This window comes from Lemur catta, chromosome 1, assembly GCF_020740605.2.
Source record: "Lemur catta isolate mLemCat1 chromosome 1, mLemCat1.pri, whole genome shotgun sequence".
In the NCBI taxonomy this organism is placed as follows: domain Eukaryota; kingdom Metazoa; phylum Chordata; class Mammalia; order Primates; family Lemuridae; genus Lemur; species Lemur catta.
The window spans coordinates 76,424,981-76,449,147 of NC_059128.1; the positions used below are offsets into that span (position 1 = coordinate 76,424,981).

Sequence of the window (24,167 nt, forward strand, 5' to 3'; positions counted from 1 at the left end):
TTGTGGAAAATGTGGAATTCAAAATGAACTGCATCCTACAGAACAACAGTTTGGACAGTTTTGATCTGAGGTTTGACTTCTGATGGTCCCCCATTCACTGGGAAGTGTCAGAAGGTCACTGCATAGGAGTTTGGATCAAGACTGCCTGGCATTTTCTAAAGGCACTTGGTAAACAGAGGGGACAGCTTGATGGCTAAAATCCATGGTCGGCTTCACAAGCTCACTCCTGCCCTTATGTGTCAAGGATGTCTCCAAATAATGCCGGGCTGGGGGCCAGACCTGGCAGTTGTCCCTGTGGAAGGAAGTGGAAACACGGAGACCTTTTGTTCTTTGTAACGAGAGCAAACTAATTGAGAAGAGGAGGAGAGGGAGAGAATGGGGAGGAGACCTAGCGCTGGAAGGCTGGGCTCAGGCCCCCAGGGGTCCCCGTCTCAGCCTGCTCAGCCACAAATGGAAAGGACAACCTTCATCTCACAGAGGTGTTGCTGTGGGAATGACAGAGATCGTGCATTTGAATGGACTTTGCCCACTAGGAGGAGTATAAATGTTACTTGTTCTTATTAACTAACGGCCAAAGCCTGACAGCTGCAGGGGTCGTGACAACAGAGAAGGTGCCTGGCTACTTAGTCCTTACTGAATAATTAATAAACTCTCTATATTTGAATAGTAATATGATGAATTTGGGTCCCAAGTGTTTAATTTGCAATGTTATTCAACACTGACCAGTGGAGGCTTTTGAACTTTCTTACCTTATTCAATTCATCCTTTCCCTTCTATAAAATTGGAAAAGCACCAAGTCAGCTAATGGTGATGAGTGGGTGTAAATCAAATGGATCAAAATGACAAAATCACAATTTTTCTCTGGGCTGATAAATCAATGGGAAGAAAGGGATGTCCTTCCCTGTAAATGCATATGAATTCATATAAAGTTCACACACACACTCTAAATCCCATTAACGTATCCAGTGACGTGTGTATGTGTGTGCGTGTATCTCCAGGGCTGAGGCAAGTACTGAGGAGTGATATATGCTATCTCCACTCTGCACTTGGAGGGCAGCCCCAGGCAGCGAGTGCTGGAAGCTACCAGTACTTACGACCGACCCGGAACCTTCATGGAATGTGGACACTGGGCAGCAGTTCAAGGGAAGGCAGGGTGGATGGTTATACACTGTGCCACCCTCACCTGCAAACTTAACACAACCTTTTGGAGACCTGTGGCTTTGTAAGCCCAGCTAGAAACTTGCAGAGAGCATTTAAAACAGGAGATCAGCACATTTAAAAAGTGAGTTTATGATGATATAAAACAATTCAGTTAAAAATCAGAGACCCAAAAGGTGAAGCCATGAGGCAGTAAGAGTGTGAGGCTGTGACAGGCAGAGAAAAGCAGCTGCCTTGTTCCTACTCCTGCAGGACTTTGTTATTCTGTTCGGATTAAAACTGGCTCTAAAGGCACATGTGATTCTGAACAGCCTTAAAGGGGACTTGAGGGGGCCCACACAGTCATTTGAGGTTGACCTTCAAAGAGACAGGCTTCCATATATGGGCTCCGGCGCTGACACACACCCACAATAGCACAGGGCCGACTGAGCTATTTTTAAAGCCCCACTCCGGACGAGGCATTAAGGTGATTGTCACCTACTGTACGATGATTCACACACACCTTCACTGGCATCCATTTGGTGAACAACAAAATGCCTAATTTCTCCACGGGAGGATGTGAAGGTGCAGACAGACAGGAAGGCCAGGCTCTGCACCCCACATGTGACCAGGAGGAGAATACGTTGTGAAGATGAAACAGAACTATAATAAACCCTGAAAATCCCTGACCTCTCCTTTTCTTTCTTCGTTTTACTTATTCCTTCCTCAAATGTTGCCTCATTTTTTGTTGAGCAAAGATCTCCAAAGGGGTGGGAACCTTTCCTATTCTTGGGCAATGTGCTTACGAAGGGTGGGGTTGTCTCACTTCTTACTTTTGTTTTTTTATCTCATAAATAGTACCGTTTGAGATTTGTATGAGTCTGATTTCTTTAATTTGGTTATTTTCATTATAGCTGAATAAAATGAAATTATATTTTCTAAACCCTTTTTTGGGCTTTCTCAAAATAGCTTGCTCTAAAGAACCATGAAATGAACCTCGATGGGAGTCTCAGGTGTGAACAGTCTTCCCAGAAGGATGTCTGCTGATGTCGTCAGATGTAATCTTTGAGGCTAACCAAAAAACCACTCTAAGGGTTTCCTGTTCCTTGAAATAGAGAGTTGTGAAAAAAAAAAAAAAATCAGAAAAAGTAGGGAAATCATTAAATTTCAGGAGCTCTTTGGTAAGAGAATCTATTTTTCATATTATTAAAATGTCATCTTTATGATGATACCTTGAGTTTGATTAAAATGATGATGCACTTGCTTTATCTGGATGGGCCACGAATGCTGCTTAATTATGGTGTTCTATAAATAGACACCACAACCCAGCTCAGGTCTGACCCTTCTTAGCTGACATCTGAAAATTTATCCTTTGCATGTTTTCAAAATGCCGGTTTGAAAAACCTAAGCTTTGTGGGGTTTCTGTGGCTGGAGAATTGTATACAATAAACAGAACAACAGATTAATGCAGAAAGCAAAGATGTAAGTAAGGAGATATTATAGACACTGTCCATTCAGGATTGCAGATGAATGCCTTCTGGACCCAGGAGTCAGAATAATGGGGCGGTTGAGTCTATATTTTGCAACTTACAGGCGGTGAAACCTTGGGGATGTTATTTCACCATTCTGGGCTTCAGTCCCCACATGTGTGAAATGAAGATTAAAATGCCAGGCTTTGTGTAGTTATCAAGAGGATCAAACAAAACAACACATGTAATGCAAACTGCATAGCTCTGGAACACTGTTGGTGAGCAAAAGGAAAACTGGATCAAAAGAAAGGTTGATTAATATATAGTATCAAAATATTTTTAGAAAATATAAACACTCCAAAGGTGAAAAACTCAGGTGACTCCTTGTCCATTTAAGCAAAAACAAGTTCATAAATGGAACATAATATTGCAGATGGTACACAGTGCATGTCATCAAGCTAGTGGCCATGCCATTGTGCTGAGTTCTGCTTCTTATCCGGCTGAGACTCTGTTTCCTGTCCCTGCTTCTCAGCATGGTACTGCCCCAGTAGCAACTGGCACTGAGAAGCCTGGTCTGCACATATCTGTGTTTCAAACATTTTCCTTTGTGAAAAGGAACAAGCCAGATACTATTCTTAGGAAGAAAAAAAATACAAGCTTTTTCCTATAAGTAAGCTCAGCAAGTTTGACCGTCCCCCACTGCCTGCATCCACACAAGGGTTTTCATTATTCAGTGTCAGACACAGAGCTGTGTTCTGTGCCTCTGGAGGCCTAGACCACGCTGGCTGCTCAGAGGGCCTAACTCTCAGGCATGGCAGGCAGGTCTATGGGTTATGGTGCTTGACATTTCCAGCAAGCTTTTTGCTCCTTACTCACGGGACTAAATACAGCAGCATCTTGAGTCACTGGGCCTTCAGCAATGACAGGTAAATTAAAACTGCCCATGAGCATTTACAAATAGTTAAAAAAAAAAATCTTAAAATCTGCAAAGGAGAGCCAGGTATAGTGGCTCATGCCTGTAGTCCCAGCTACTTGGGAGGTTGAGGTGGGAGGACGGCTTAAGCCCTGGAGTGCAAGACTAGCCCGGGCAACATAGTGAGACCTGTCCCTTAAAAAAAAAAAAAAAAATGTAGGTCAAGTTTCCTTTAATGACGCAAATTACTAGAAGTACAGCTGGGGGCAGGCCCCAAGAGGTAGATGGCTGCCTAGACATCAGAAACTAGGATTGGCTGGGTACAGTGGCTTGCACCTGTAATCCCAGCAACTCATGAGGCTGAGGTGGGAGGAACACTTGAGCCCAGGAGTTTGAGCCTAACCTGGGCAACATAGTGAGACCCTATCTCTAAAAATAACAACAACAACAACAAAATAGAAAACTACAAAGGCTATGACATGAGTTACCAGTTTTGGTTATAAATAATGTGGGGTGTCACGTAATCCTGAAGGTTAACTCAGCCCTACCAGCTGGAGAAGAGGTGGTTGGTCCCTGATCGGGCAAAAACAGCGTTCCTGCCACCAAGCGTTAGGACAAGTGCAGGGGAGAAACCACCCCAGGAGCGCAGCACAGAAGTGGATGTACAAACTGTCAGCACGACTGCCTTGCAGGACTGGAACAAAAGAGGCTCATAGTTCCAGGAAGGAAGCTGTTCGCACCAGGAAGAAAGGATAAAGAAAGGTGACTCACACGGCACTGTGCGACAAGTGTGAGTGGAGGGACGGCGAGTGTGTGTAGCACTGGGACACGGGGCAGGCAGAGAGGCGTCCTTCTGGCGTAGGAGGCGCTGCTGTGTGAGTGCACAGGCACGAAGGCAGCCTGCTGAGCAGCAGCGAGGAAGAGGAAGTCAGAAGGCTCGTCCCCCTCTCAGCTGTCACCCTCAGAGAAGCCCTTCCTGCCTCTCCGTGCCAGGCCCCCAGTCACCCTCTTCAGAGCACCCACAGCACAGCGTCCACACCTCAGCATTCCGTAACGGGGGCTTCTGAGCCTCTCCGCTCCACCAGGCGAGGCTTCCAGCCCTGGCCCAGGGTGTAAGCTCGTGTTGAGCGGAGGTGGCCAAGTGGTGGTGACCAGAAGGCTGCCCTGCTGGGCCCCAGGGCCAGGCCAGAAACCACTCACTGCGAGGCAAGAGGATGTGGGACAGGATGTGGTTCTTGGCCACCAGAAGACAAAGGGAGGGTCCAGATCCCCTGACCAGGACCAGTGGCTCTGGAGATGCAGGCCTGGGGACCGGTGCTAGCTGCAGTGATGGGGCCCAAAGCAGAAGGCTGGCCTGAGAGCCAGGAGGCCTGACTTTTAGTCCTGTCTTTATCACTAATGGATTAGGTGACCCTGGAGACATCCCTTATCCTACCTTATCCTTGTAAAATTAGGGAGCAGCACAGACCTCTGGATTCCAAACTCGACTGACCATCAGAACCACCCGGGAAGCGTTACATACATACACACGTGTGCATTTACACAGATGCATGTGCACGTATGGCCATGCATACACTGCCCCCTGCCCTCCAAATCAGAAGCTCTGGGGCAGGGCCTGGGAATTTACATTGAACTTCACTGGGACTAGATAAACTCTGGAGGCACTTCCAGCATCAGAGGACAATGATTTTATGAAACACACAAATATTTTTTAAAGAATCATCTTTTTCCTATGCTTTCTCTTGGAGGAATGGCATGCTTTTCCCTCTCTTCAGAGATGTGACAGAATTGATGCCGCTACTTGAGGGAGGTCACAGACTACTGCTCACTCCACCGGGCACACACTCCAGGGCTGCGGAAAGGCTCAGCTACGAGGCGGGGCAGCCACAGCCACAGCATGCCTGCTCCCGGGCTACAACCAGAATAGGGACAGGGTGTGACCCCAAGCCAGCACCCTTTCCCCCAGGGCTCCTCTGGATCCAGGCGGTGACACTGGGCTCTGTGCTTTAGGTACATGGTGACTAGTGGTGGCCTCTCAGCATCATGCTGGTCCCGCCAACACCACCTGTCTCAGGTTTGGCTGGTTATACTCCCATCGTCCTAACATCCCAACAGCTTCCATGTAGCGAGTGTACTGACTGATCCCTCCCTACGCGCCGGGCACTATGCCAAGCGCTTGTCACACCGACAAACTGTCACTGTGAAATCTCATAAGCACCCCGGGAAGTGCTCTCATTAGCTCCAATGTACAGAGTAGAAAGCAGGTTTGGAAAGGTTAAGTCATTTGCCCAAGAGCACGGAGCCAGGAGCTGGAATGTTAGCAGGGCTACCTGATCTCGAGCTACGTTCTTAACCTATCATGCTCCATACCTTAAGGCTTCCGGAATGGAGCCTCCCCAGCCCCCACCTTGCCTTTGGAGAGGAGAGAGGGGCATGCGCAGCCCATGGCTGCTGCCCAGGGCGTCTCCTGACTTACCTTGGCCAGCCTTGCTCGCTTGATGAGGTCGTTGAGTTTGCGCACCGCTGCCTTCTGGGGAAGGCTCTGGATGTCTCTGAAGAGGTCCTGGGCCTCGGCCTCGAAGAGCCGGCGGTTGTCTGTGTTCTGCAGGGGCTGCGCCCAGAAGGAGCCGATGTAGACACGCAGCACCTCAGGTGTGTTGATGACCTTGCCCAGGGACCACATGAGGGCCCCGTAGACCCGCATCAGCTGCTGCGTGTCCACTTGGTCCGCCTTGTTCAGCACCACGCGGATCTTGTCATCCTGGCCCCGGAAGGCCTTGATGGCCTCTGAGAACTCATCTGAGATGTCCAGTTTGTGAGCATCGAAGAGCAGGATGATCCTGTCGACCCTCTCGGCAAACCACTGCAGGACCTGGCAGAAGTCATACCCTGGGTGGAGAGAAGGGCACGTCAGTGCGGCCGGCAGTGGCGGGAGACACGCTTACTGGGAGGGCTCGGGGCCCCCTCTCTCCAGCGGCTGCCAGGCGGAGAGCCCCGTCTCCAGGTTGGAGGCAGTGGAGGCCTCGTGACTTGAAAATTATTTCAAATGGGGCCCCCTGGGCTGGATGAATCTGCGGTTACCACTGGGGATCTGTGAGCCCTTCCACAGGAAGAAGCAGGGAATAAAACGGGGCTCCTGGCCACTTCGAGAGTCGCTTACTTCCATATCTGTAATTTCATTTAGTCCTCGAGTCTCTTATTTCACATAGTACAATCCTTTTGATCAATGGCAAAATTAATCAACAGCTCTGTGAAAACACAGGCAAGGGTCGAAAGCTCTCACTTCTGGAAAGTCTCACTTTCCTGAAAGCACCAGAGATGGAAAAGGAAGACAACTTCCCTGCAGGCTGCCCGAGTCCCAGGGGTGTCCAGTGGGCACAGGAGGAGAGGAACAGCAGTCTCTTAGCCTGTGTTTGGAGAGTGTCGAGGAGGTCAAAGGTTGGCCTGGCCAAAGTCGTGACCAATATTTAGCATTTGGACTATTCATAGCTCAACTATGTTATAAATATTTTTTAAAATTATGTCTCACAACCATTTCGTGAAATGGTCTCTTGCCAATTTATATTTTTAAATGGCCAGGCCCACAACAAAGTCTGTTTAGCCCGCTTTGGCCACCTACCAACATGCTCCAAATCCTGCAGCTAAATAAACACTCTCCGGCCTGAGGTCAAGACTTTCCAGCATTTCCCCAAGGAGGCAGATTCCCACGAAAAGCAAACAAGAGGAGGCCAATCCCACCAAGTTTACTTTTAATTTCCGTCTGATTAGCTGCAGGAGCAGAGTCTCCATCCAGCCCAAACAGTGCTGAGATGTCACCTTGCCTGACTCCCACTCTGGTGATTTTAGATTTTGAAAACTTTCAAACATACATAAGAGCCTAGACTAGAGAGTAACACAGCACATGCTGATTTACCTACCCTGCAACTTTGCCTTGTTTGTTTCCGATACTTTTGTTTTTTTTCAGATTGCATAGGTTTAAAATGTTTCAGATACTTTTTAAAACCTATTAATACTTTATTTAGATAACAAAATACCATAGAGTGGGTGAGAATGAACTAGATCTTCACTTGTCAACACAGATAAATCTCAGGAAAAAAATAAAGTAAAAAATCAGTTTCAAAAGGATGTGTGCAACACGATAACATCCATGTAACCTTAAAATACAAAATAAGGAGCAATCTGTGGATACATCCTACAGCACAAACACAAAGATGTCAACATCCACTGTAGGCGGGCGGCTTGCTCTGTGGGGAGCGGTAGGGGTGGGATCTAAGGCAGGTGAGAAAGTACCAGAGGGGAGTGACCTCTCAGGCAAAAATTAAGGGGGTCCATAGACTAAAGTTTCCATGCATTTGAAGAGCAGGTATAAGAGGAGTAGCTGAACAAGAAACTGGATTCAGATACACTTTTAGTAAAGAAAACAAAACATTCCGAAACACCGTAGCCCCTGCGCACCCCTCCCCGAGCCCTGTCCCCCCTTTCCTCCCCAGAGGAAACCGCTGCCCTAACTGTGGTGTTTATGCCCCCACGCATGTTTGATACTTCCAGTTCATGCTTTTCACTTCTCTATTCTGTCTCACTGCGGTGCTCCCTGGTTCCTTGGGGACACAGAGGACAAGGGTAGTTCTCGGAACATGGGCTGGAGTTTATTTTCATCGCTGGCAGCAGCCAGTTTAGACCAAAGGAAATTAGAGACCCCCTGACTGGGTCACACATAGTACGTAAAGATTTAGAGTCAAAATTTCACTGAGTTCTGTCCCTGCAAGGCCAGAACAAAGTGACTTCCAAGATAACAGTAATCGCTACTGTTACTTGAGACCAACGTGTACACTACACAGCCCCAGATCCCAGATCACGGGTGGTAGATCCTCAGCCAGTGAGTGAACTAGCTGTTCCCTGGGTGCCAGGAAGATGCTTTGGAAGCACCCACAGAAGGATGTGTTGGGGACTTAATTTTCCAGTAGTGATGATCAACTCATTACTTCCTGGCCACTCTCTCACCTGGTCTTGCGACAAGAACTGGGTATCTAAAGGTTCAGAAACAGATTAAAGAAAATGCTGTGTCTGGGATACACATTGGGGCAGACGTGAGTTTTTTTCTTTTTGCAGAATACTCTTCCTGTATTGAGGGGGGAGTGTCCTTTGTAGGCCATAGAGGCTGAAGGTGGAACAGATGGTCCCTTGTCCAGCTCCTTAGTAGGTTGGGGCATAGGCAGGTGATCTAGAATTAGACATTCATCTCCTTCCACCAAAGTGGAGAGTTGAACCTTGAGGGAATGACGCAAAAACACAGGGAAAAAGAATTCATTCACGGTGGTGGTGGTTTCCTAACCCTTTCCTGACCCTATTAATTCTATGAACAACCTGATTCTCAAAAAATTCCTTTTCTGATTATATTAGCCAGGATCAGCTTCTTTGGCTTGCTACTAAGAACCACAACTGGCAAACAATTTTCCCCACACATTTTAATATTTCTGAATGCTTCTGTCAGCACCAGCAGAAACCTGCCACCCCCAGGCAGAGAAGCTGAAACACAGCTGTCGCCACCTGTGCACATGCCAACTCAGCCATGCAGACGTGGTCTCTCTTCCTCCCTGGGCTGCCTGGGTTGAGTGGTTGGCTTTGACAGCAACACACATATTTAAACGTTAACTTAAATTTGGGTTCTTAACAGTTAATGTGTCGTTAAAAAAGATTCCATTCCAATGCTGTAGTGAAGTCAAAAGTTACTGGGAACAGAGCTGCCAGATGTAAGTTTACTATAAATGAAGCCAATACTCACCTCTGGAGGAATGGCTATATGTACATATTTCCTTATTATTATTTTTTTTTGAGACAGTGTCTCGCTCTGTTGCCTGGGCTAGAGTGCTGTGGGGTCAGCCTAGCTCACAGCAACCTCAATCTCCTGGGCTTAAGCAATCCTCCTGTCTCAGCCTCCCGAGTAGCTGGGACTATAGGCATGCACCACCATGCCTGGCTAATTTTTTTTCTATATATATATTTTAGTTGTCCATATAATTTCTTTCTATTTTTAGTAGAAACGGGGTCTCGCTCTTGCTCAGGTTGGTCTCGAACTCCTGAGCTCAAACGATCCACCCGCCTCGGCCTCTCAGAGTGCTAGGATTACAGGCGTGAGCCACTGTGCCCGGCCCATATTTCCTTATTTTAAAGCAACAAAAGCTTAATAAGGTTAAGTAGTACAGGTAGGTAGAGCTGTGTTTTGTCACAGAGCAGGTGTAAAAGGACTGCTTGTCACACATCAGGCAACATAATCACAGGAGCAGAAATCACCAAGTGTCCAGAAGACAGTGCAGAATTATTAAAGCTGGGAGAGGTTGGTCTGTTGTTCAACTCCCCCCACCCTAGTTATTATATTATTTCACCATTGTAATCTTTTTTTTTTTTTTGAGATAGAGTCTCACTCTATAGCCTGGGCTAGAGTGCTGTGGCATTAGCCTAGCTCACAGCAACCTCAAACTCTTGGGCTCAAGCAATCTTCCTGCCTCACCCTCCCAAGTAGCTGGGACTACAGGCATGCGCAACCATGCCCAGCTAATTTTTTTCTATATATTTTTAGTTGTCCAGCTAATTTCTTCCTATTTTTTCAGTAGAGACAGGGTCTCACTCAGGCTGGTCTCGAACTCCTGACCTTGAGTGATCCTCCTGCTTCAGCCTCCCAGAGTGCTAGGATTACAGGTGTGAGCCATCGCACCCGGCCTGAAATAGGTTTTTCATTTATTTTTTTTTTTTTTGAGACAGTCTCTCTCTGTTGCCTTGGCTAGAGTGCCATGGCATTGGCCTAGGTCACAGCAACCTCAAACTCCTGGGCTCAAGCGATCCTCCTGCTTCAGCCTCCTAAGTAGCTGGGACTACACCTGTGCACCACCATGCCCAGTTAATTTTTCTATTTTTAGTAGAGATGGGGTCTCACTCTTGCTCAGGCTGGTCTTGAACTGACCTTAAGAGATCCTCCTGCCTCGGCCTCCCAGAATGCTAGGATTACAGGCGTGAGCCACCATGCCTGGCCATTTTAACTATTTTTAAGTGTATAGTACAGTGGCATTAAATAGAGCCATATTGTTGTACAACCATCACACCACCCATCTCCAGTACTTTTTCATCTTCCCCACCTGAAACTCTGAACTCATTCACTATGCTACCTTTTGTCTCTGTGAATCTGACTACTCTAGGTACTTCATGCAAGTATTTGTCCTTTTGTGTTTGGCTTATTTCACTTAACATTATGTCATCAAGGTTTATTTGTCTTTAGCATGTGTCAAAATTTCCCTTCCTTTTAAGGCTGAACAGGTCTGCTCAGTTCTTATATCATAAAGGACTCAGGCACCAAATACCTAGCTACCAAAAAAGCCCAGCTGATCTGACTCTCAATAACATGTTATTAGTCTGCCTGCTAAAGGAAAACAGTGATTCAGAAGGACCTAGGGACTACTGATCCTCAAAGTCTTGCATCAGAATTAAATAAACCCTTGGTAAATAAAATTTAGACTCCCAGGCCCCTCCTCAGGAGGGCTGAACCAGAATCCCTGAGGCTGGGCCTGGTGATCTGCATTTAGAAGCTCCTCAGAGGACTGCGAGACATGGTAAAGTGTGAGGACCACTGCCTAGACTGAATACCAAGGCATGGGAGTGTGCAGATATGTTTATGTTCTTGTTGGTTAGCAAAACAAAATAAAAACATTTAAAGTAGCTTCCTTTTATTTCAAAAAGTTACCCATAGACGGTTTGAATTGAGGAGATACAGAATTTAAATATGCTTATTTAATGAATTTTAATATTCATGAAAGATTTTAATCCATGGAAGATGGATTTTAAAATTAATGAAAGCTCCCTGCCCTTGCCCACGCTGGGCCTTGGCCCTGCTACATCCTCCCCCGAGGGTCAAGAACCTAGAAATCTAGCCCAGATCCTAGTCATTCTTCAAAATACTTGGGCTAACCTTGAGTAGGTTACATGTTACTTGACTTTAAGGCCCAATGTTCTCATCTGTAAAACTGGGTCGTTGAGTGATCACATGAGAAAATGCTTTTAACAATACAGTGTTGAGACTCAGTCAACTTTCAGCAAATATAGGCTGTTACTAATATTACGATTTCCTCCTCCCCCCAACACCATAGGGGGCTCAATTGCTCTCTCTTCTGAGCTCCTGGGACCCCCTCCTGTGTTTCTACAGTACCACTTCATACAGGGCATTAAAACCAGATGGGGGACTGGTGTCTCACTGGATTACACATTCTTTAACCACGGGAACCATGTCTTCTCATGGTCACATAAGATAGTGGTGGACAGTGCGGGCTTGGGATCCAGACTGCCTGGGATCTAATCCTGGCTCCATCACTTACTAATTCTGTGACCTTGGGCAAGTCACTTAACCTCTCTGTGCCTCATTTTCTCATCTGCAGAATGGGGCTAATAATAGTATCCACATACCTCAGGGGGCTGCAGAGTTAATACGTGTGAAACACTTGGCATCATCTTGGCACCTAGAAAGCTGTCCGAAATGCTATCTACCAGTTATTTATAGCCTTTGCACCCAGTGCCTGGGGTACAGGGGGAACATAATCAGTGTCTGCTGAAGGACGCCTGGCTGGGGAGAAGCATCCTGTGCCGCCACCGAAAGAAGCAAAACTACTTAGGGTAAAGGCGACAAGTGCACCAGTGCTTTAGGCGAGAGGGTCAGTGCTCAGAAAGTAAATAGAAGATATCACATGAGCAAAAAGCCACTCATATTTTATAAATAGAGTAGTAGATTCACAAAGGCCCAGTGGCCCTCCTTCTCTTGCTTATGAAATGGACAGAGTTCTACCAGTTGGTCTTAAAGACCCCAGGCTGCTCCTAAAAGAAATATTTTTCTAATTACAGACACTCCCTAGCTCAGGAAAGTCCTCTTTAACCACGCTGGCTGGATAACTCAGGGCACACATTTGTACCCAGCAGGATGAGAATAATAAATTTTTCCGAAGGTTCTGTTACAGAGATAACCCTAAAGGTCAGCCATGCTGTGCTAAGCAGGCCTGCGAAAGGGGCTTTCACTTTAAAACAAGGTTGAAAACCAGTGGCCCTCAGACTGAAGACTGACTGTGGCACTCAGCTGCTGTTCTGTTTGGTCTACACAGTGTTTTTTAAATTTTGAGTTGACTGTCTTTGGTCCAGACATGCATTGTTCAGTTCTTACAGACAGCCCAGTCCACACACGCATCTACCTGGTGTCCAGCGCTGAGTAGGAGGAACAGCTTGGACTCAGCCTTTGAGACCAAGCTCTGGGTCCTCTGGGAAGCTGCCCCTGCTCTTCTGGGCTCTGCCACCTGCCCGAGAGAACTATAACATGGTCACAGGTGTGTCTAACCCACTGGGCCAGGAGCATTGAGGCCGGGATGCCTTACCCTGCTGGCTACGGCACCAGAGCAGTGGTGGCCAACAGCAGGTCTCAGGACTGAGTTTGTTCTGCAGAAAAACATGTTCAAAATTCCTAGAACTGGCTTTAAAAAACAATCTTTTGGAACACATCTCTTTGTGTTCCAAAGGGAGTACACTGGGAGTACACTGGATATCTTCTCGGAATTTTACAAGATGCTTCAAATACAAAAGTAAAAAATGGATTGATTAGTAATTATCGAGTACCTAGGACTTGTTTGAAACTGTCACTGAGGGACATATTTCTATAAAACTAAGGCTGCCAGCTTCATCCACAATAGCCGCAACCTGGAAGCAATCCACATGTCCCTCAACAGGTGAATGGGTACACGGTGGCACATCTACACAGTGGAGTATCACACAGCAATGAAAAGGAATGAACTAGTGACATGTGCAACAACATGGGTGAATCTCAGACACGTTGTGCTGAGTGAAAGAGTCAGAAACCAAAGAGTGCACACTGGGCAGTTCCATTTGTATGAAATCTCAGAGCAGGCAAAGCTGAGCTGCAGTGACAGAAAGTTTCTGTAACTTGACCACGGTGGTGGTCACACGAGTATACAAACTTGTCAAAACTCACCAAACTGTACAATAAGATGGGTGCATTTTATCCTGTGTTATACTTCATAAGATAGACTTAAAAAGCAAAAATAAATAAGTAAAAAGGAAAGAAAGAAAAACCCCAAGACAGCTAAACTTGTTTAAAGATACATATCTCCACAAACTGATGAATGGCTCAGGAAGTTGAAGTTTGTTCATCAAAGGGACAAAGTAAGTAACCCGGCTGTGTATGAATGGATGTAGCTGACGTGGGAGCCCTACCCTCTCCTCCAAATCAGTCTTCAGAACCACTTAAAGAGGCTAATAACATCTGACTGTGCTTTGCGGGCCCTGTAATTTAACAAGCATCCTGCCTTCTGGCGCAAGCGATAAGAGAGCCTCTCAAGATATAGAAACTGTCCATCATTGTAAGAGTAATATCAGGAGCAAGAATGCTCTGAGTTTATGACAGCCAGCTCCAGCTAAGCAGAATGCAACGTGGCCTGGGGCCCGTACAGATCTGTATGTGTGCATGCATGGGGGCGTGTGGTGGGTGTGCAAACACACATACAAGTGTGTGTGGAGCACGCAGCAACCAACATAATTATAGAACCATCCCAGTGTGCTCAGTATATTTCTAACACTTCTTTATTCAATTACAGAAATTTCAATTCTTTAAGACCTTCCAGTGGAACTTATTAGCCTGGAACAAAAAAGAGATGTAATCAGTCCAGTGGTTAAAAAATACAGTTTCTATCTTTGCAAAAAGACCCAAAAGCTATATAGCTTTGGGCACTAGGAAAAAGAATTTGACCTGTGGAAGATCCCAGCTTGGCATTCCTGGCTCCTCGTTCTGGGAACAAAGGGAGGGGGCAGGAAGGAAGGGGCCCCTTCCCACCAATCAGGGGCTTCCCGTCACAGCCCCTGTGGAAACTGTGGTCTTCCATCCTGGCCAAAGAAAGAGCCACCAGGAAATGGCATTGGGGGTGAGAACAGTTGCTCCCTGGCTCAGGTAAATACAGTTTGGGGTCCCTGAGGAAGCAAATCTGGCAGTCTGTTTTTAATAGAACAAGAGGGGGGAAAAGGCTGAAATTTCTTCCCAGAGCCAAGTTTCTGATTACATGAGTTTTAAACAAGATGTGTGTCAATAAAAGGATGCAAGACAATGGAGGACTGCCAGACCGCAGCCGGGCCCTCCCTGCCACGTCCCTCCTCCCACTCCTGCACTTGCCCGCCGCCTTGGCTGAACACTGCCTAGGACCCACTCAGACCTCTCCCCTCTGTGAGGCTCTCCCCTGCCCCTCCTGGGGTTAGCAGCTCCAGGTCCACCCAGGGCGTTCCTACTCTTACCCCCAGCACTTCCTGTGTTGATCTGTGTGTATAACCCCGAGTCTCTCAGGCTTCACATCCACCTCTGTGGCCCTCCAGCACCTAGTGTAGTGAGCACCACGCACAAGGCAGGCACTGAGAGTGCTGGTGGTGCCCCCAACTGCCCTTCTTGTCCCCAGGCCAATCCAACCCTCAAACAACCCCCACCCCTTCTTAGAACTCAGAGATAATCTGCAAAACTGTTAGTGCCTCTGATTACTTCTAGGATAAATGTTTACAGAACAAATTCTCCACGACTACCCCCTGCCTCACCTCTCCAGCCTTTCTCATGGTCTCTTACTAAGCCCCACCCTCTCCACCACACAAACCCCACTGGGCTCTTTGCTGTTACCCAAAAGCACTTTCCTGTCTCTACATCTTTGCCCAGACTTTTCCTTCTGCCTGCAATGGCCTTCATTCTCCATCTACAACTTCCCATCCCTATGGGCTCTGCCCTCCAGGAGGCGTTCCTGCACCCCGGGGGACAGAACCTCCCGTCCGGTTTCCCTCTGATGAGGTCTGCTCTCTGCCCGTGCACTAGACCACACCCATTGCAGATGCTTCATACTATCAATTCAGGTCCCCTTCGATAAAGCCTTATGGCACGAGTGACTTTTCTTTCATAGCACTTACACTCTATGATGGTATATTTCATTATAAGACAGAAATTCTATGAGGGCAGAGACTCTACCACCTCATTCACCACTATATACTCAGTAACTACTACTGAACATAGTAGGTGTTCAATGTATTTGGCTTATTCTTCCAAAAATTATAAGTGGAACTACCTATCACATGATAAAGCAATCCCATTTATCGGTATTTATCCAAAAGAACTGAAATCAGGATCTTGAAGGGATATTTGCGCATCCACGGTCACTGCATCATTATTTGCAATAGCCAAGATGGACAAACAACACAAGTGTCCATCAACAAATGAATGGACAAAGAAAATGTGGTATATACATACTGTGGAATACTATTCAGCCTTCAAAAAGGACGTTCTGCAATATGTGACAATTATGGATGTACCCTGAGGACATTATGCTAAATGAAATAAGCCAGTCATGGAAGGATAAATACTGCACAAGTCCACTTACATGAGATATGTAAAGGAGGCAAACTCCTCGAATCAGAGAGCAGACAGGTGACTGCCAGAGGCAAGATGAGTAAGTTCTAGAGATCTGCTGAACAACATTGTGCCTATAGTTAACAATACTGTATTGGATATGTAAAAATGTGTTAAGAGGGCAGATTCTGTAAATGTTCTTACCAAAATAAAATAAAATAATAAAATAAATTCGGTTCAATCAAGTCAACTGACCTGAACAAGAAGTATAACTGATTTTTAGTAAGCTGGAGGGTTTAGTTGCTTAAATAGTGGTATTATTTTCTTTAAAAAAAAGGGGGGGTTGTTACAAACTGTAGGAAGTATAGATCATCTCAAAATAAACATCAAATATCTGGGATTGCTCAGGTATTATAAATATATTTTCCAGAAGAGTCCCTTCAGTTAACAGTAACAACTACTTCAGTTAAACATGTACGAGCAGTATTTGCGTTATTTCTGGGCTGAGTTTACTTTGCAACTGGAAAAGGCTGTTTCTGAAAATTTTATTGTGGTTGAGAGTAAAATGATAGCTAAAAATAAATCACTGCAGCAAATATTTACTGAGCTCTCACTACATTCCTGCACTGCCCTGGAAGCTTTAATATCAGTATAATCTCACGTAATACTTGCAATAACCCCACGGAGTAAGTACTGTTCTTACTCCTATCTTACCGGGGAGGAAACAGAGACTAAGAGCGGTTAAATATTAATAACTGACCCAAGGCATGCAGCTACTTCTCAGGGGAGCCTAGATTTGAACCCAGAGACTCTGATTCCAGAGCCTGTGCTTTTATCAGCTGCGCTGTGCCACATGTACACCAGGATGGTGCAATTAGAGGTGACTTTGTTTTCTTCTTTTTGATTTGTGGTTTTCTAAGTGCTACACACTGAATGTATATTATTTTTGTAGTAACAAAACAATAAGCGTATTGTAAAAATTATTGGCCCATACGCTATTGGGCTAACATTATTGAAGTTATTCCTTCTCTTCTATAAAGGTATAAGGTCTGGATTTCTAGCACTTTCCAGCCAGAGGCTGTGCTGAGTGTGCCTAACACCACCTTGAGCGTGAAGCAGTATCTCTGCAACCCCATCCCCAGGGAAGAGGCAGCCGCCATCAGCCATACCTTTCAGAGCACTGGGAACAGCTGATGAGAAAGTCAGCCACAGAATCAATGTTTTGCTGGAACCGCTCTCTCTCCCTCCCTCTCCTCATTTGCCCCAGCGCCCAGTGCAGTGGCGGGGGTGAGGGGAGGGGCTGATACTAAACGACTGCCCAGGGGGAACAGATAGGGGTCTCCTCATCTGCACACAAGGCTCCCCAGCATGGCTCCTTCTGTAGAGGTTCAGTGTGAGTTCACCTCAGTCTTGGGTCAGGACGGCCACCTCTTGGAGAATGCTAATTGGCTACAATAAACCCCCCGAGGTTACTAGTGCTCTCTGTCCCACCGTACCTAGCCTGAAGGGGGTTTGGCCACTGAACATACCAAAATCTAAATAAAAACAAGGACCATATGTGTCCAGGGAATGGGCTTTGTGCTGTTTCCCCTCTATCTCCCTTTCCTACTTTTCCCTTTTCCCTTGGGATTTAGCCCAAGACACTGTAAATTAATTTTTCTGTGCCTGTTTCCTCATAAAATAAACAAGCTAACCTCATAGCCTGTCCCTCCTTCCTCTGGGGGATGTTGTGACAAAAACAGATGGGTGGGCCACCTGACCCCGAGGGTCCCTCCAGGGCACTGGCTGGGAGAGCCTCTGTCAAGCTTCCCCCCGGGGACAAGGGAACAGAGAAAGGTTCTGCGTGGAAACTCCGCCAGTGAACGCTGCTGCTTCTGGCCACGTGACCAGGTGAAAGGGAAAATTGGGTTTCATATCTCATTTTCCATCTCAGATTAAAAATTAGGTTAAGAAGCAGGCCCATTTAAAGAGGGCTGGGCCCTGGAAAAAGCAATACAGAATTATATGACATTTTAGGCTCTTTGCTGGAGAGGGAAGTTGGTAAAAACCTACCAAGAAAATCCTGTAAGTCCTGGAGCCTGGCTTAACCATTTCATTCCACTGGGCCTCAGCTTCTGCATCTATGAGTCAGGTGATTAGTAAGGATTCCTTCTAGCTATATATGCTGGCCCTGAATAGTAAGCTTCTTTGAGATACCAACTCAAATTCTCAGGAAAATCAGTTTAGTTCAGTGTCTGTATAGTATAGATATCACCTAGTTACAGTGTCAGCATAAGAATGAAAAACGTAGATGGCTACAGGAATGCAGAATGACTAACTCTAAACGACAAAATTATCAAGCAACACATTTCATTCTATTATATTCCTTCTACTGGACTCGTGCTATATAGCATTTGGGCCAATTTGAAGTTCCTTAAATGTTTCCATGGGGAGCTGGGCGTGGTCGCTCACATCTGTAATCCCAGCACTTTGGGAGGCAGAGGTGGGAGCATCGCTTGAGGAGCTAGAGATGAGCCTTGGCAACATAGAGACCCCTTCTCTACAAACGCCAAAAAAATCAGCTGGGTGTGGTGGCACACACCTGTAGTCCCAGCTACTTGGGAGGCTGAGGCAGGAGGATTCCTGGAGCCTGGGAGCTGGAGGCTGCAGTGAGCTATGATGACGCCGCTGCATTCCAGCCTGGGTGACAGAGTGACACCCTGTCTCTAAAAAAACCCTAAAAAGACAGGGGTAATTAGTTATCCTGAATGTTTACTTGTCATCCAATTCCAAACAAGTCTATACTGAAAGAAATTACCAGAGGAAAGGTCACATCCTTCCAAGGATGCTTAAGAAGCCATCAATTCAACCTTCTAATATTATATTAGAATTAACAGAATCCAGGAATCAAGTGTCACGCACATGGAAACTGCCCATTCCTCATTTTTCAAGTGGGCTTTGTGTAAGTCAGGCAAGAAAGTCTTGTACAATATGTTAATAAATCAGACAGAGTCAGCTTGGCAAACATCGCTTGTACTGAATTTTCTTGAGGCAAAACGCCAATGATATACAGACTCCACCCAAGTGTGAGGCGGCCAAGCATTCACACACAAGGGTTTGACCTTGACAATGCATCTTGTCATTCTATGGTTCAGAAGGGCAAAAAGACAATGTTTCGTCAAGCCACAGTTTTTTAAAGAGAAATGTTAAACCAAGAGGATGACAACTTTGGGATCAACAAAGGGCTTGAAAGCAACTTCTGACCCTGAACACCCAGCCCTGCCCTCTTCCTCCTTTTAAACATCCAGCGTGCATGAGTGTTCTGCGAGCATCTGGACAATGGCCAGTCGTGGAGACCAGCTCTAGCAATTGAGTTATCAGCTAACCCACTCCTAAAGCCAAACTATTACTCAGAGATAGTTATTTCTGGGCTTACGTCACAGATGGCAAGAAAGATCAAGTCAGTGGGAAACATGTGAGTCCACATTAGGCTCCTTATAAAAAAGTGACTCACTTACTTTACTAAACAGAAGTCTGTGTAGTTACCGACAGTATTTCAAAATGGTCAAATAGCTCCAGAAAAGGAAATACTTTTAAAAGGTAAACATAAAAAGATGTTCAACCATACTCACAACGAGAAATGAAAATTAGAATTATAAGGAGATAGTGGGAATGTAAATAGGTATACCTTCTAGAATGGCATTTTGGCACCAGCTAACACAATAAAAAGATCACGGTTCCTTTTGATTCAGCAATTCCACTTCTAGGAATGTATCTTATAGTTACATTTGCACATTTTTTTGATTAGTCCTTATTTTATTTATTTGTTGTTATTATTTTTTGAGACAGGGTCTCACTCTGTTGCCCAGGCTAGAGTGTAATGGCATTATCATAGCTCACAGCAACCTCAAACTCCTCGGCTCAAGTGATCCTCCTGCCTCAGCTTCTGGAGTAGCTGGGACTATAGGTGCGTGTTACCATACCTGGCTAATTTTTTATTTTTTTGTAGAGATGTTGCTTAGACTAGTCTTAGCCTCAAGCAATCCTCCCATCTCAGCCTCCCAGAGTGCTAGGATTACAGGTGTGAACCACCAGCCTGGCCCTATATTTTTAATTAACAAACAAAATTATATATATTTATTATGTCTAACATGTTGTTTTGAAACATGTATACATTGTGAAGTGGCTAAATTGACCTAAGTAACACATGCATTACTTCACGTACTTACTCTGTTGTGGTGAGAACACTTGAAATCTACTCTCTTAGCAATCTTTAAGATACATTTGCACATTATCATGCCAACTGTATACACTTGCACTGTATATACAAAACTGTTTCTAATTCACTATGGCACTGTTTGTGACAGCAAATGATTAGCAACACCCCAAATGTTACCCATCAAAAGGATTCCAGCTGTTAATTCTGGCAAATCTACATGGTGGAATGAGGGAGGCAGCTACAAAGCAGTGACATGGACAAGCTTCAAGGTTTACTACAAGTGGAAAAACCATGATGCAGAGCACACGGGAGAACCCCTCTGAGGCTGCACACACGTGTGCGGCAGACACCCGGGGATGGGCTCTGATCTGGGAGGGGAACTGAGGGATGTGGGTGGGATGGACGTTCTGCAGTAACTTTCTGTAACTTGAACTCTTTGTCCCAAGCACATATACACCTACACACAAAAGTGTTACTACCGAAGGGGACTTCAGAAAGGTGAGATGCTGAATACACTGTCCGACTTGTGTTTTGCATCATGATTTGGACTCAAACAGGAGGTGGTTTTGAGAGAGAGACCGAATCCAGGTGAAGAGGTTTCTTGAGGAAACTGCATCATGGCACGTGTGAGAAATAGCCCCAGATACAAGAAAGAGGACGATGGCAAAAAGAATTGGAGAAATGACAAAGGCCAGCCCCTACCTGGTCATTCTCTTCAGCAGGTTCCCCCAGCTCCAGCCCTTGCCTGCCTTCTCCTGGCTTCCCAAGCTCTACTGTCAAGTCCAGATGTTTAACTTACCCTTATCCCCAACCGCTTTTTGGTCTGTGTCCCAGGACTCAGCCACCCTCTGCTCTCCCTGGGAAAGAGCCCTCCCATCCTGGTTTATCTGCTCTGGGTCACCCCAGTTCTATAAAATGAGCCATGACCACCATCACCACCAGCTATTAACCATGACTCTATGCTAAATGGCTTACATATGTCATCTCACTTTATCCTCAAAACAACCTGGGGCAGGGAAATTCTCTCACCTTATAAAAGTGGAAACTGAGGCTCACAGGGCCCCACGCTGGGATCTGAGCTCATGTCAGCCTCCCCACCTTGCTCTCTTTCCATGGAAAACACAGACGCCCTGAAAGCCCATTATTTTCAGTGTTTCTACATCTACCGGCTGGTTTGGACGGTTGAGACGCCCACCACCAGCACCCGAAACCCAAATTCAATCCACACGTGTGTCCTGAGGGAGGAGCACCTTTGTTCTTTGCCTCTCACTTAGGCTTCACAGCGACTGAGATGGCTAGTATCTATGGAGCACTTAGGTATGGGCACAGGTCATTTGGGTCCTCGTGAGATTCAGCTCTATGAGATAAAGTACGTTTCCCCTCATTTTACAGCAGTGAAAAATGAGGCTCAGAGAGGAGCGGTAACTTCACCCAGGCCACCCAGCTGGTAAGTGGAAGAGCCAGAAACATGGAAGAATGTCCCAGGCCAGTGTTTCTCGGCATATACCACTTCCCTTCCGCCTAGAATCCTGCATTTACAACCTATCACTCCCGCCTTCTGGTCTTGGCTCCCCATTGGTGCAGTGATTGCGGGGAGAGGGGTTTTGCCACATGTTAACAACAGGGATTGAGGTTGTATAGCAAGAATGTCCCCATCATACCACTGAAGGTTATCAAACATTTGAAAGCATAAATGAGAAACTTAAAACCCCACCCCAGCCAGAGAGGGCAGGGTGTACCCTGGGGAAATGGAGGTAGGGCGAGGCTAGAGTCGGTTCTGGTAGGTTTTCCAAGTTTGCCAGCACCTTTTCTTTCGCTTGGCTTGGGGGTGGCAGGGTGTGGAGGAGGGGCAGGCTTGGGAGCAGTGGCTCAGCGCTACCCCAGACTCCTCAAGGTGGGGCCCTCCTGCGTCAGAACCCCTGGACAGGCAGCCCTCTGGACCCTGCCCCACACACCCTGAACCGTGTGCTGGGAAGCAGCATTTTAACAAGTTCCCCAGGTGATAACTCCTGTGTGATGGAGCCTGGGAACCCCTGCTCTAGTCTTCAGCACGTTATTCACGGCTGTAATAACACCGGAGTAGAAGGGGAGAGGATGACCTGAGAATGTGTTTGATGTAAGAAGTGACAGCGACAGCCTGGACCAAGGGAACAGAAACCAACCCACCAAATGAACCCACAGAAACTGAGTGGCAGATCCAGGGCTGGTTCTGTCCTTGCCCAGTCCAGGAACCCCCTGCTGTTCTTAATGATAATTCTGGGTAATCAAGAGAATGTTCAAAAAGATAATGCTTCAATGGCTTCCTGTTACTCTCAGAATAAAATATCTGTGCTTCCTCGAGGCCCGCAGCCCACCCAGCGGACCCTCCTGGCCTCAGCACCCACCACTTCCTGGCTGCTCCCAGCCTCCAGCCTTCCCTGAGCCTGCCAGGTCCCACCCACCCTCTGCCTTTGCCACTGCAGCTCCTTCTCCTGCAGAGCCCTTCCCCCAACTCCTGCCGGGCCATGCCTCTGAGTCCAGCCTAAATGCCACCTCCTCAGAGCCCTCCCCCGGCTGTCCACACCCTGCGGTGGGACGCAGCAAAAGCTGCATCTGTTTCGTGTTTCAGCTCATCTGCGTCCCTCCTCCAGTGCATGCTCCACGAAGGCAGCCACAGGCTCTAACCTGTTGACGTTAAATCTAAAGCACCTGGTCCCTGACACATAGTAGGTGCTTAAGAAATTGACCAGGGGGCACCTAGCAGAGTGCGGTACACGACAGACATTCACTGTAAGAAAACCTCCTTTCCCGTTCCTCTATCCTTTGAATGAGAATGCAGGGTGGTGTGTACTGTCTTTTCCAAAGCTTATCATCAAAAACTGCTACAGGACAGCCTGAGCAACATAGCGAGACCCGTCACTACAAAAAATAGAAAATTAGCTGAGTGTGGTGTGGCTCGCCTGCAGTCCCAGCTATTCGGAAGGCTGAAGCAGGAGAATCCCTTGAGCCCAGGAGTTTGAGTCTCCAGTGAGCTATGATGACACCACTGCACTCCAGCCTGGGCAACAGAGACTTTGTCTCAAAAAAAAAAAAAAAAAAAAAAAAAAAAAGGAGATTTGGTATTTGTAAGGAAAAAGCATCAATTACATTGCCTCACACAGGGTCCTTGCTCAGTGCTGCCTGCCCTGTGACTGGCAGGCATGTTTTGCTGTGGTTTGGGTCCATGTCTCTTTGGTTAACAGCAGGCCCTCTGGAACCAGGCTGCCTGGTTTGAATTCCACTCAGCCACTTATTAGCTGTTTTGGTTATCAGCCACCTGAAAATATAGTAGCTTAAATAAATTCTTCTTTTTTTCTTTTTAGAGATAGGGTCTCGTTCTGTCACCCAGGCTAGAGTAAAGTGGAGCAATCATAGTTCACTGTAGCCTTGAACTCCTGGGCTCAAGCGATCTCTTGCCGTAGCCTCTGGAGTAGCTGGGACTACAGGCACATGCCATCATGCTCAGCAGGTTTTCTCATTTTTTGTAGAGATGGGGTCTTGCTATGTTGCTCAGGCTGGTCTCAAACTCCTGGGCTCAAGCAACCCTCCTTTCTCAGCCTCCCAAAGTATTAGGATTACAGGTGTGAGCCACTGCACCCAGCAACAATAACTTCTATTTTCTCTGGTGGTTCTGAGGGTTGACTGGGCTCAGGTGGGTGGTTCTCATGTGCGGTCTGTCCTAAGGTGATAATCAGATGGCAGCTGAAGCTGCAGTCTCCTGACAGCTCCACTGAGCTGCTTCTATGATGGCTCTTTCACTCACATCCCAGCTGGGCCAGCTGAACAGCTGGAGGCTGCCTGAGCCACCTGGCATGTCCATGTGACTAGCTTGGGCTTCCCTCATGGTATGGTGGTCTCGGGGTAGTCGGACTTTTCAGATGGTGGTTGGCTTGCCCCAGAATGAGCATTTGAAGAGATCTGGGCGGAACCTGCAGGGTACTTGGGAAGTCATGAAGTATCATATCTGCTGAATTCTGCTGACCAAAAAGTGAGTTAGAGGGTCAGCCCAGATTCAAGGAGAGA

The 24,167-nt window shown here is 46.6% G+C and overlaps 1 protein-coding gene across 1 annotated transcript in view; it reads right to left on the reverse strand.

Annotated features, from left to right (window-relative positions):
- Positions 1 to 24,167, reverse strand: part of EHD4 (EH domain containing 4) — a 71,381-nt gene that overhangs the window by 13,919 nt on the left and 33,295 nt on the right. The window contains exon 4 of the mRNA XM_045539287.1: positions 5,996 to 6,408. Within this exon, the coding sequence (XP_045395243.1) occupies positions 5,996 to 6,408 (413 nt within the window). The remainder of the gene's footprint in view (positions 1 to 5,995; positions 6,409 to 24,167) is intronic.